Source organism: Tupaia chinensis, unplaced genomic scaffold (genome assembly GCF_000334495.1).
Source record: "Tupaia chinensis unplaced genomic scaffold, TupChi_1.0 Scaffold144255_1, whole genome shotgun sequence".
NCBI classification, from domain to species: Eukaryota; Metazoa; Chordata; class Mammalia; order Scandentia; family Tupaiidae; genus Tupaia; species Tupaia belangeri.
The window spans coordinates 6,828,257-6,841,983 of record NW_006204113.1 but is presented as its reverse complement, the minus strand read 5'-3'; the positions used below and the strand labels follow the sequence as shown (position 1 = coordinate 6,841,983).

At 40.6% G+C, this 13,727-nt stretch overlaps 1 protein-coding gene across 1 annotated transcript in view; it reads left to right on the top strand.

The window, feature by feature from the left end:
* Positions 1–13,727, top strand: part of SORCS1 (sortilin related VPS10 domain containing receptor 1) — a 652,766-nt gene that overhangs the window by 519,894 nt on the left and 119,145 nt on the right. Inside the window, 2 exon segments of the mRNA XM_006166423.2 lie at positions 12,472–12,574; positions 12,838–12,914. Coding sequence (XP_006166485.1) covers positions 12,472–12,574; positions 12,838–12,914 — 180 coding nt within the window.

Genomic DNA, 13,727 nt, shown 5'->3' with positions numbered 1-13,727 from the left:
ACGCACGCACATGCACCCGGTGTGAGTTTTAAGCCACTGGGTCTGGGACTCGAACCGCGGTCGATTACGTGGGAGTCCAGCGACATAGCCTTTACATTAACTGCTGGTTCCCAAGGAGTCATATTCTTAAAGCCAAATAATTAATAAGAACTGTGTATGGTGAGAACAACTATGTCATAGGCATGGAGCTAGGCTGAGTTCACCATTTAGGGAAACTAAACATTTTTGGAAAGTTTTTTGCTATAGGGCACGTGTGCTTGCCAGAAAGACAGAGAGAGACAGAGAGATAGAAAGCAAAAAATCACCTGCAGTCTCTTCTCCATTCTCCTCTGAGGATCTTGGCCACTCACGCACACACTCCCAGTGTGAGTGTAAGCCACCGAGTCTGGGACTACATGGGAGTCCAGCGACATATCTATTACGCCAAGTGTTAGTCCCGGGAAACTAAAGGTTCAAAAGCTGTCCTTTTATACTTAGTCTATTTTGGTGGCTTACGAGATACCAGAGAGCTCTCTTAGAAGAGAAAATTAAATAAATAAATAAATAAGCAAACAATAATAACTGGGTCAGGACTTTAGCTAACCTCATTCAGTTGTGCAGTCCTGTAGGTAATTCAGTCATTTAGACTGTTGTTAAGAACATGAGCTGTGAAGCTGTAGAGTTCTGGCTTAAAATCCCAGGTCTGACACTGTGTCCCAGGCCAGTGTGACCTTGGGCAAGTTACTTTATCTGAATGAGCCTGAGTTTTCCTCATGTGTGAAATAGAACAAGTGATAGTTACCTAAGAAGGCTATTAACAACAATTAAATGAGATAAAGTATTTAAGATTCTGGAAGCTAGGTTAAGAAGTGGCCCGTAGGTCTTTATCATTTACCACACAGCAGAACCAAAAGCATTGGAGTTTATTTCTTGGCAGCCTCAGGCTACTGCCAACCTACCTTCCGTGTATGAGAACGGTGTTATATACTTGTGTGATATGAGGCGTGATCTGTTGCCCTTATCCAACAGATAAGGGGGGGAGTTCGTTATATTGAAGTATCATCTCCTCTCCTTCCTTTATTCTCTCTCTCTCTTTCTTCTGAAGCAAATATCTTTTTTTTTATGTTAAACAAACAAATATGTCCTTTCTCAACTTGAAGTATTTTTCAGCCATGTCAATTTTTCCCAGGTAGCAGGGATAAAGGGAATGTTCTTGGCTAACAAGAAGATTGACAACCAAGTGAAGACTTTCATCACGTATAACAAAGGCCGAGACTGGCGTTTGCTCCAGGCACCGGACACGGATCTAAGGGGGGATCCCGTACACTGCTTGCTGGTGAGTATTCATATTGGAGCAGAATGCTCCACACAGTGGAGGGCTGGAAGTGAATAGCAAATGAGAAGTAGAAGATAGTTCTGGAACTTTGGCTCAGTTGATAACAAAATAGGCTGGAAAATGTATCAAGGAAGAATATATAGAAAAGGGTCTCCGTGTTGCCTTTTGTGATGGGACAAAGAGAAAAGAGAACACGGGTTAGTTTGTTGCTCAACTCCAGGATCCTTCTTTTAGCCCAAGTTGTGATGGGGACCTCTAGTGGGGTTTGAGGGAGGTTACGATAGCTTCTCTCTCTGGTAAGGGTATTCCTTAAACACCTTTGCTTTCTCATGAATAACCCATTACCAATCTAATGAAGCATTAATTCAACAATAGACTTGGTGAACTGAATGAAAAATTGTATATGTATATGTACCACACAATTTCCTGTGGAAAGATTTAATCACATTCTCAGATAAATTTATGATTTAAGAAAGAGTTAGAATCACTGATTTAAGGCCTTACTTATTTCCTTTATTAATACGTTCCATTCATTTATTTTATTCTTTTAACTTGTGATAGACCTCGACTATGGTCTGTGAGGGAAATATGACCCACCACTTATTTTTCTAAGTAAGATTTTATTGGCTATCAGCCATGCTTATTCATTTATGTGTTGCCTGTCGTTCTCTTTACAATGGCAGAATCAGGTAGTCATGACACAAAGTCTGGTCAACAGAGCACATAAGCCATTTATTATCTGGCCTGTTAAAAAAAAAGTTTGAGGGCTCTTTCTTGCTTTGATATCTGGCTGTCTTTTAGTTATTCTGCATTTGGGTAATAAATATGTCAACATGACTTAGTATTTCTATTTTAGGATAGGATGGCATTAAGGTCAAAGAGGATCTTGGCTTCAAGGAGTTTGCCATCTACTTATTGGAGTAACACTAGATCAGTAACTATAGGGTGACATCCTACTCCTTTTAGTAGCCCTGTATTTCAGAAACCAGTAGATAATAATGAATTCAGAGGGATGGGAAGAAGAGGTTAACTGCATAATGGAGCATTGCTAAATTCTATCGACATTTCTGAGACAGTTCAGAAGTTGTATTTAATTTCAGAAAGGGAGGGACCAATGTAAACCTAGAAGGACGATCACTTAGTTTTAGTAAGAGGGCTTGATGTTTGTGTGCACTTGTGTGTGTGTGTGTGCGCGCGTGTGTGTGTATGTATTTGCATGTGTGTATATATGGTTATTCACGCCTTTCATAAAATCTGACTTTGATGTTACCAACATTCCGCTTGCTTCCTTCCATCCCATGAAGTCTGGACAGTCACTTCGCAGGTTTATCTCACACAGCTGTAGGCAGATCATCCTCCTACTCAAAAAGATGCCAGCAGCCATAGCTTGACCCTATTAGTTGCAGAGGATATCACAGTTGTCACTGTGCATCAGGGAAGCAGTCTAAAATGCAGCTTTCCACTTGGCTTCCATCCTTATTACTGGCAACGTACAGGAGGAAAAAAAGTTTGTTGTTAATAGTGAGTGGACAAAGCTAGTGATGGAGTAAGTAAATGCCACAGCCATTTATTGAACACCTCACGTACATTATGTAAGGCACAGTTCAGTGGCTTTTAAAAATGTTTGTAAAAGCTCACTTATTTTCTTTTTCTTTTCTCTTTTCTTCTTCTTCTTCTTTTTTTTTTTTTTTTTTGAGAGGTTTTTGCTATAGGGCACGTGTGAATGCCAGAGAGACCGAAAGCGAGAAATCACCCTCCCGGGGGTGTGTGTAACCACACTGCAGTCCCTTCTCCTCCATTCTCCTCTTGGGATCTTGGGCATGCATGCACATGTGCCCGGCGTGAGTTTAAGCTCCGTGTTTGGGACTTGAACTGTGGTTGACTACATGGGAGTCCAGCAACATAGTCATTACACCAACTGCACGTCCCAATTTTCTTAATGAGAGTAAGTATACATACGAGAGAGAGGCAACCTCAACAGAGTCTTGTCGTACCATAATCCGCCTTCGTCAACCCTCGAGCTTGTTAGGGTTTCAGGTGTGCCTGCACCCAGGACGTTTTCAGATTGACTTGAGATCTGAATCTGCAGTCGGCCATGTGACTGCCACCACTGCAGTTCAGTACGCCATCACTTGTACCACCGAAGTTGGACCACATTTTAAAAACAGAACTACCTTGATTGTTTAGTTATTCTGAATTGGAGCAGCCTGATATTGAGCCAAAAATGCATGGAATGCACCTGTCCCTTAATGTGGTCTTCTGTTACCACAGTGCATTTTGGCATTTTGGAGATTAAATGCCTGTAAGGGAAAATTAACTGTCATCTCAGCAGTCTTGCCTGGGCACTATGGCATCATAAATTGACCATTAAAAATGACTCTTAAAGCATGTAGAAAGTGTTTCTTGTTGTGCCTCTGAAAGGGTAAATGTAGTTAGTCAGTGTCTGCTTCCTTCCCCATCTGCCTCGTGAGCATCCTAATCCAAGCTGCCCTCATTTCTCACCTGACCTACAGCGATGGGCTCCTAACTTGTTGTCCTCTTTCTACCTGCAATTTGTTCTTTGCACAGCAGCTAATGTGACCTAAAAACAAACAAACAAGCAAAGCAAAGCAAAACAAAACAAAACAAAAAAATGCTTAAGGGTAAGACATGCTAACATTAAAATATCCATTTTAAGAAAATAGATCAATGAATTTGGGTAAATATCTATACTTATGTAATCACTACTAGTCAACTTTCCATCACTCTAAAAATTCCCTTCTGTCCCTTTTTAGTTAAAATTCACATTCCTAGTTCTGCACAGACACTGATTTGTTTTTCTTTACTGTACGGGGCAGGGAGGGGGTGGTGGTCTTCAAAAACATTCATGGAGAATGCATGCTATGAAAAAAATATGCATAAATTTCAAAAAACCATTTGTACCAAAATAAATTCATACTTCAATTCTATTTCTCTACAAATATTTAGTCTCCTTGTACATTATATTTAGCTTTTCTAAAATGTTATGTAAATTATGTCAACTTGCACTTTTGAAAACCTAGAACATATCCTTCTTTACTTAAATGCCCTCCCTTTTACATTGGCAAGAGGGCATGTGCATTCTCTGGAGAGAGAGAGAGGAAAAAGATGGAGAGCGGAAGTAAGAAAGCACCAATCTTGAGGGATGGTCATGCTGCAGTCCCTTCTCCTCCAGTTCTCCTTTTGGGATTTTGAGCTCGCATGCACATGTACCCAGTGTGTTTTCCAAGCCACGTTGTCCAGGACTCAAACTGCACTATCAGCCATGTGGGATCTAGCTCCTTTAATCTCCCTTAGGCCACCTCTGGCCCTACTTAAACCTTTAATGACTTTCTAATTCATGCTTTCTAATGCCTGTCATGTCATGCAGGTCCCATGAGATATGTCACCTATGTGTTTTCGCCTTCTTTCCTTAAATATAAACCATGATAGGGCCTGTTCTTTCCCCTCAGTACTATGAATTCACCATGTTTATTTGTGTCTTTGGTTCTTTGCATTTCCCATGATCTCTCTTAAAAGCCCTTTCTTATACTTTGACTTTTTCTTGGCATTCAGATCTTTGCTTGCCCACCTTAATTTCAGAGAGATTTCGTGCAAGGTTATAAGAATTCTGTAGTATTATATTTGTCCTAACCCTGTTTAACTCATGACCCTTATCACAATCAGAAATTAGTGCATATGGTCATTGACTTTCTTGTCTGTCTTTCTCTGCTATAATAAATGTGAATTCCATGAGCATGGGAACCATGGCTGTCTTTTGGCCACTGCAGAGAAACAACTCTGCCACGTGGCAGGTGGAACAGTTGTTGTTATTTTGGGTGTTAAGTAGGTTTGCAGTAGGCACATATCAAAAATGCTGTTTGAGTTTTACTTTTAGACTTTAGCAGAAACCCTTCCTTCCTTTTGAGCATTGCTCTGGAGGATTTGTCAAAATATTCCCCTTCAGAAGCTCCTGGGCTCAAGTCAACCCTAAAGTTAACAAAATCAGGAAGCTCATTAAGGTTGAGGAAAGATGAATATTGGGATTCTTGGTGTTTGGTGCCCTGGAATATTCTGGCTTTCCTCCATCATTAACCCTGTAGTTTAATGTCATTTCAACCTGAGCTTTAGAAAACAGCAGGATGAGGAGGGGAAAATGACAAAGGGAGCTGGGAGGAGAGACCAAAATCACTTTACAAAAGTCTGCCAATGGCACAAAATAGAAAAGAAAATCTTTGAGCTACAGGGAGATCCAGAGTGTTAAAAACCTTCTTTAGGCTTGGGAGCTGGTGGCAGAGAAGAGATAAAAAGTGATTTTAGATTGTGAGTACTTGGAAAGTGACAGTGTCACTGAAAGCACAGCCTAGTGATTAGAAAAAAAGATTTTCCAGCAGGGCTGTTACAAATGTGGAACAAGTTCAGAATTACAGCCCCGAATGGAATGTTCCTGGTAAAATGTATACTATAGAAATAAGACATCCAGGGTAATTTGAGGTTGTATTTTTAGGACTTTTAGATTGATTGCCTGGAGGGCTCAGCTGGGATTTCTTTCCTCTGAAGACTGCATTGTACAATTAGATGGGGTATTACAGGTCATGGTCCACCTGCCTCCAAAGCTTCAGGATTGGGCTCCCAAGAGGCACGATGTGAGCTGAACTGAGCCTGTGACAAATCCTTGAGCCCCTAGGGAAAGCACAGTGTTTCATGGAGAGAGGCCCTGACTTCTTTAAGGATTCATTTGGCAGTTTTCTACTGGAGCTGAGCAGGCAGCACCCCAGGAGATTATTGACTCTGCTTTCTATCTCCTTTGCACTGCCTGTGACCCTCCATGTTGAACAGGACTGGAGTGAGGCTGAACATTCCATCCCTAGACAGTCAGTCCCAGGGCTTCCTCTCTTCTTTGCCATTAATTCTCACTGAAGATTTCATAGATTCCACCCTCAAATTCAAGGTCAGAAACTGGACAGATATGTGTGTATTGGTTGGGGGCATATTCTTTGGGAACTCCCTTGCTGCCTTGTTATTATGGAAGGTCTGATCTGTTTTTGCAGTACAGTGGTCAGATTAGGAGCCCTGGGGACAAAGGTACTATAAAAACAGAAACTACTGGCTGCTGTTACAGAGTTTGGAGGGAAAAAAGGAGGGGCAGGAATCTGAAGATGGTTGACCCTGAAATAATTTAATAGTTTATAAAGCTGTTTATTTCATCGTGGTTATTTCAATCACTTGGTAATTCCCACTTTCCATCCATAGTCCTAGAAACTCTGTAGATAATTAATGGATCACCTGGAGAACATTATGCTAAGTGAGATAGGCCAGGCGCAGGTGGACAAATACCATATTTTTTCATTTGTATGTAGCATCTAAAACAACCCCACTCTGGAGGCAGAGAGCAGAATGGCTGTTTACAAAAGCTGGGGAGTAGAAGAGACAGGGAGATAGCGTCAGAGTACAGTGTTTCAATGAAGAAAAACAAGTCTTTGAAGTGACAAAATGTAATGTACTAATTAAATCTCTCAGATTTTATTGAACACTTGCAATGGTCAAAGGATTTTGTCAGTTAAAAAGAAGGATTAAGGAATAAGACAAAAGAAAGGTAATTAGGACCAAAAAGCCCACCAATGGGCTTCAGGGGATTGTGAACGCTCTGAGATTGAGACGCTCTGCGCACTTTTCTTTGTGCACTTTTCCTTGATTCTGAGTTTACATTAGACACTCGAACTTTGTGGTTTTTTTTTTTTTTTGAGAGTTGTTTTTTTTATTTTTTTATTTTTTTATGGATTGTGAACGCTCTGAGATTGAGACGCTCTGCGCACTTTTCTTTGTGCACTTTTCCTTGATTCTGAGTTTACATTAGACACTCGAACTTTGTGGTTTTTTTTTTTTTTGAGAGTTGTTTTATTTATTTATTTATTTATTTATTTATTTTGCTATGGAGAGCATGCGCTCACCAGAGACACAGAGAAAGACAGAGAGACAGAAAGCGAGAAATCACCCCTGGGGAGATGGCCACACCACAATCCTTTCTCCTCCATTGTCCTCTCAGGATCTTGGGCATGCACGCACACGTGCCCAGAGTGAGTTTAAGCCACCAGGTCCAGGACTCGAACTGCAGTCAAACATGGGAGTCCAGCAACATAGCCATTATGCCAACTGCTGGTCTCTTTTTAATTTTTTTTAAACGTTTACTCATTGTACATCTTAGCAGTGTACAATATGGTTTTTCACAGCATACACTATAACATGTCAATCAAGCCAAAGGTATCACCATATACTTCATCCTCAATGGATAACTTTCTTTTGTTGTGTCTGTTACATGATTTTTTCTTGCCTTTGTACCTGACTGAAAAGATTAAAGACTCAGGAACTAGTTGCTACTAGAATCGATTCAGTTGATGATATGCCATGCCTGTGATTATGTGTAAGAATGCAAAGGGCAGCTTCCAAGTATATATTCTGTTCCCTCTGTCCTCTGCAAGTCAAATGCTAGGTCATTAGTGGTTTCACCATACATTTCTACATTTTCTTTTTTTTTTAGGTTTTTGCTGTAGGGCACATGCACTTGCTAGAAAGACAGAGAGAGAGACAGAAAACAAGAAATCAACCCACAGGGAGCATGGCCATGCTACAATCTCTTCTCCTCCATTCTCCTCTCGGGATCTTGGGCACATACTCACGTGAGCCCAGCGTGAGTTTAAGCCACCAGGTCTAGGACTCCAACCGCAGTTGATTACGTTGGAGTCCAGCAACATAGCAATTACGCCAACTGCTAGTCCTATTCCTACAATTTCATGATGTGAGAAGGGAAGGGACATAGAGAACTGCATTTGGAACAGGCCACAGAGATTAACTCTATTGAGTTGGAGACACCCTGGAAAGATAAGTATCAGCTATGACTATTAACACATGGTCAACTGCATTTGAACTGTGGTTCAAGTTCTGGACCTAGCAGCTTGAACCTCATGCCAGATGCAAGTGCGTGTGTGCCCAAAATCCTGAAGGAGAATAGAGGAGAAGGGATTGTGGTGTGGCCATCACCCCTGGAGAGTAATTTCTCGCTCTCTGTCTCTCTGTCTTTCTAGCAAGTGCACATACCCTAAAAAAAAAAAAAAAAAAAAAAAAAAAAAAAAAATCTCTCTTTAAAAAAAGAAAAATCAGTACATGCTTGCTTGCTAATGAGAAAAGAAGGCAAGAAAGAAGGGAGAGGCCTAAAAAGTGCCCCTGCCTGGGCAAAATATGCATAAGAATTAGAAAGCCTTGGGAACCAGCAATTGGCATAATGGCTATGTTGTAGACCTGCCGGCTTAAACTCATGCCAAGCCTGTGTGCGTGCATGCCCAAGATCCTGAGAGGAGAATGGAGGAGAAGGGATTGCAGCATGGCCATCCTCCCTGGGGGGTGATTTCTCCCTTTCTGTCTTTCATCTCTCTCTGTCTTTCTGGTGAGTACATGCACCCTATAGCAAAAAACCTCTAAAAAAAAAAAAAAAGAATTAGAGAGCCTTGTTTTGTAAGCTCGAGGGTCTTGGGGTGTCTTGATAGCCATTATAACAACCTCTCTATTAATTTTTGATGAACTAACTTTGGCGAATACTGGTCAAGGTAAAAGTGTAAATTTAAAAAGTGAAGATAAATCAATTTAACACTGTTTTTCTTCTACCATTTGTGTACACTACATAACTTTCTTGAAAAAAATGAAAATAAAAACAAGCCATAGAATATTCTCCTCATACCACCTGGGGGCAATCCAGTACTACAAATGTGAGGTTGGAGAAAAATGTGCACCAAAAGTATAATTTCTTATGTTGCTGCTACCGCATGAACTGGTGTCTTTTCTTCTCAGATTAATATATCTCAGCCTTCTGAAAGCCATGGCAACAGCAGTGCTGAGATAGCCAACTGTCTTTTCTTTGTAATAGCAAGTGCCCTCTTCCATATAATTCTTGCAGCAGGTGGCAACTGTGTTTTGCAGCCTTCTAGCTATGGCAAGCAGCTGACTTCAGTTTGCAAACTGGGTGCCTTCTTGGCTACGGAGGTCCTCCTCTGTTAGGCAGTGCCAAAGCCCACCATTAAGCCTATTTGTGAAAAGATTATCCCCAAGTAAAAATGCACTTCTTAGACTGCCACGGAGATGCTCACAACAATACTTGGATTATGCGGTTTATAATCTAGCCCATTGCTCTGAGAAAAGTAATAATATCTTGTATGTCCTAACTTGGAAAAAAAATGATTTGATATTGCAAGCTTTATTGACTATCTTTTGAAGATTTTTTTTCTTTCTCTCTCTCTTTTTTTTTTTTTTTTGAGAGGGTTTTGCTATAGGGGGCGTGCACTCGCCACAAGAAAGAGAGAGACAGAAAGCAAGAAATCACCCCCCCTGGGGGATGGCAATGCTGCAATCCCTTCTCTTCCATTCTCCTCTCAGGATCTTGGGCACGCATGCACACACGCCCAGTGTGAGTTTAAGCCACCAGGTCTGAGACTCGAACCACAGTCGACTACATGGGAATCCAGTAATATAGCCATTACGCCAACTGCTGGTCCCTCAAGATTCTATACTAGGTCCCACAAAAGCTGCAGAGTACTATTTGCAGTGCTCTCTTTATTGTGAATCTACTGTTATCTCTTAGGGAGAAAAAGCTGTACACACCTGAAATAGATAATACAGGACTGTGTGTGGTAAAATAAACTGTGGCACATCAAAGAAAGGGAGATCTTGATAGGTGACAGTTGTCAGGAAAGCTTTCGTGGAGAATGATTTGATGTCTTTGGTTTATCCTGTCTCAGCCTCACCGATAGATCATGTAACACTGCGCTTAGATCTCTGCAACCTTTAAACCACACGCACAGTGGTCTTCTTGGACAAAAGGAAGCTAAATGTTTGGGTCTGGTATTTCTTCTCGCATGAGATGTCTTATTTACTCTCGTGGGATATTTTAAAGTGAAAACTCCTTTACTGAAAGCTTTACATGAAATTTTTATGCAAACCCATAATTGATTACTATCATTACTTTTGAGAACTTCTCTTCTGGAGCAGTGAGAAAAAGGACCTTATTGTGATCTCCTGTTTTATGTTACCTGTATTTTGGTTGCTTTTATTCTTGTGTTTCATTTTTAGTTTGTCATTTACTTCATCCTATATAAATTTAATCACTGTATCTCTGTAGCGCTCTGAATATCTTCTGGCTGAGACTTACAGAGCAGAATAAAAGTAATAACAGAGATACATTGGTGATTCCAAAAACTCAAGTCGATAAGATTAGAAAATAATCTTCCTGAGAGATGAAAAGAAATGTGGGCTTGACACAAACTTGTATTTTTTGACAGCTAGATACAAGAACTATTTTTTAAAAACTTGTGCAAGGTTTATTATCTTTTTATAAAAAGTATAAACAAAACCCTTGATATTCTAATCAGAGAATTTGATCAAGGTTCTTATGCACAAATAAATAAGTCTCTTAAATTTTCACTTAATTTTTTTTTTTATTACTGGGGCATTTTCTTTTATATTAACTCTTATATTGAATAACACTGACTCTGTAATGTCCTGGTAGAGAAACTATGTCAGTTGTTTGGTGGATGTTAGGGCAGGTTTACAGGTTTTTCTATGTAGTTGAGACCAAATTCCCAAAGGGAGAGTGACTAAGAGATGCCAGCTGACTGTTTCAAGGTCATCATGGCCTGGCTCAGCCTTCTCTATTGACTTTATTTCTCCTCTTCACTTTTTAAATTTTTATTTTTTTAAGAGGTTTTTGCTATAGGGTGCGTGCAATCGCAAGACAGAGAGAGAGAGAGACAGAAAGCGAGAAATCACCCCCCGGGGGGGATGGCCATGCCACAATCCCTTCTCCTCCATACTCCTCTCGGGATCTTGGGCACGCACGCACACGCGCCCAGAGTGAGTTTAAGCCACCGGGTCCGGAACTCGAACCATGGTCGACTATGTGGGAGTCCAGCGACATGGCCATTATGCTAACTGCTGGTCCCTAAATTTTTTTTAAGAGATGTTTTTGCTATAGGGCATGAGCACTCACTGGAGAGACAGAGAGACAGAAAGTGAGAAATAACCCCCCAGGGGAGATGGCCATGCTGCAATCTCTTTTCCTCTATTCTCTTCTCGGAATTTTGGGCACGCACGCATGCATGTGCACCCGGCATGAGTTTTAAGCTACTGGGTCCATGACTCAAACCACGGTCAACTATGATGGAGTCCGGCAATGTAACCATTACACACCATCTGCTGGTACCTCTCCTCTTCATTCTTACATACTGTATTGCTCAACTCTTCTGCTTCCTTTCCTTAGAGATTTATATCACCCAGGCCTGGGATATCCTTTGACCTCTTGAACAGATCACCTCCAGTTCATAGCCTACCCATCTTTGCCTTAGCTACTATTTGTCTTTGGAGCCATCCCTAATCCAAAGTTGGATATAATTTTTTTATCTTCTAGAATCTCTTCATATTTTGTCTTAACATTTCCTATGGTTATTAAAATATTCTCTTTAAGCTATAGTCAGTAGAAAGATCTCATGTCCTTTACTTAAACTGTAAACTTTGTAATGACAGAGGTCAAATTTCATTCAGTGTAACCTATGCATAGGCTTCACTTTGTGTTTGATAGATAAGAGACTGAGGTGTTTGTTAAATGACCAAATGGCACTGACGACAGTAGGTTATACCTAAAATAAAGGTGGTCTTTCCTTGCTCAGCTTGGTGGCTTTCTTTTTTTTTTGGAGAGGTTTTCGCTATAGGGTCCATGTGCTCGCCAGACAGACAGAGAGAGACATAGAGACAGAAAGCGAGAAATCACCCCCCAGAGGGGATGGTCACGCCGCAATCCCTTCTCCTCCATTCTCCTCTTGGTATCTTGGGCACGCACGTGCACACGCCCGGTGTGAGATTTAAGCCACTGGGTCCGGGACGCGAACCATGGTCGACTATGTGGGAGTCCAGCGACATAGCCATTACGCTAACTGCTGGTTCCCTTGATGGCTTTCTTAGAGTGCATGGGTGGATACATGAATGTGAAGGTGGATGAAGAATTTCATAGATGGATGATTGGTTGGATGGCCGGCTGGCTGGCTGGATGCTCTGAATCTGGGCTTCAAATAATTACCTAGAATACATGCTTTTATGACATCCATTTCTCCTCTTCTCAGCCCTATTGCTCACTACACCTTCACCTGAAGGTCTCTGAGAATCCCTACACATCAGGGATCATTGCTAGCAGAGATACAGCTCCAAGCATCATAGTGGCTTCAGGTAAGAAGTTTGCCTAGTTTGCTTGTTGTTTATGGTGTTTATTTCAAGAAGCTATATATCTGTGCTTGGAACTTAATGAGCAAGCTAAAAATATTTTTGAAAGGCACCTAAATCACTGACCCTGAAGCAATTATGTTGATAACCCCTGCTCAGACAGAATGATTGCAGTCAAAATCCTTCTCGGGCAATACAGACTGGCAATATAGTCCATTTTTAGTTTTTCCAGAATGTTCTCTTAACTAATGGTGATATGCTCTTTCTAGGTAATATAGGTTCTGAATTGTCAGACAGTGACATCAGCATGTTTGTCTCTTCAGATGCAGGGAACACCTGGAGGCAGGTAAGCAAATACCCTAGGGCAAATTGGTTACATTTATGGGATGCAGAAATTGATTATTATCTGTTGATGACAACATGTTTTGTATGCTCAACTGGATTGACGTGAAGTGTATTTATGTTGGGTAAATTCAACTTACAAGCTAAGTGATGTATAGTGATTAAATGGGTAAGATTAATAATAATAATAAAATGTGATGAATTAAAATAAAACCATTTAAAAAAGAAAAAGCAGGGGTTGAGGCTACTTGGTGATGCAGCAATGATGCACTGGATTCACATGGGAAGGCCCTGTGTTCTTGTCCTGAGGTCTCCTTGTACACACCTGCAGTCCAGCCAGGCTGAGGCTGGGAATGGCATGAAGACCCTGTTGGGGGTGTCTATCTCTCTGTCTCTATCTCTGTCTTTCTCATTCTCTATCTCAAAAAAAGAAAGAAAGAAAGAAAGAAAGAAAGATAAATGGATAAAAATTGCTCAACTCAGTTCAGTTCTGAGAATTTATTTAATGTTTCATAAATCCTAAAACCTACTAATATGTTTACCTTTCTTTGGGGGGGGGGAAGTCTTAAATTTTTGAGTTTAGCAATTATTTATGCAATATGATTTTTTTTGGTCTGTTAGTAAATATGTTCTGAATTCAGAATTTGCAAATAAGAACATTTATAAGTGACAATGAAACCAAATTAAGTCTGCCTGAATTTTCCCCATAAAAGAAAACCAGAATCCCTAAGGGTTTGTGATATAGGGAACATGGAGCCTGAAAGGTAGATTGCATACCTAATGCTGAGCTGCCTCTATAAATTCCCCTTGCCTTGAA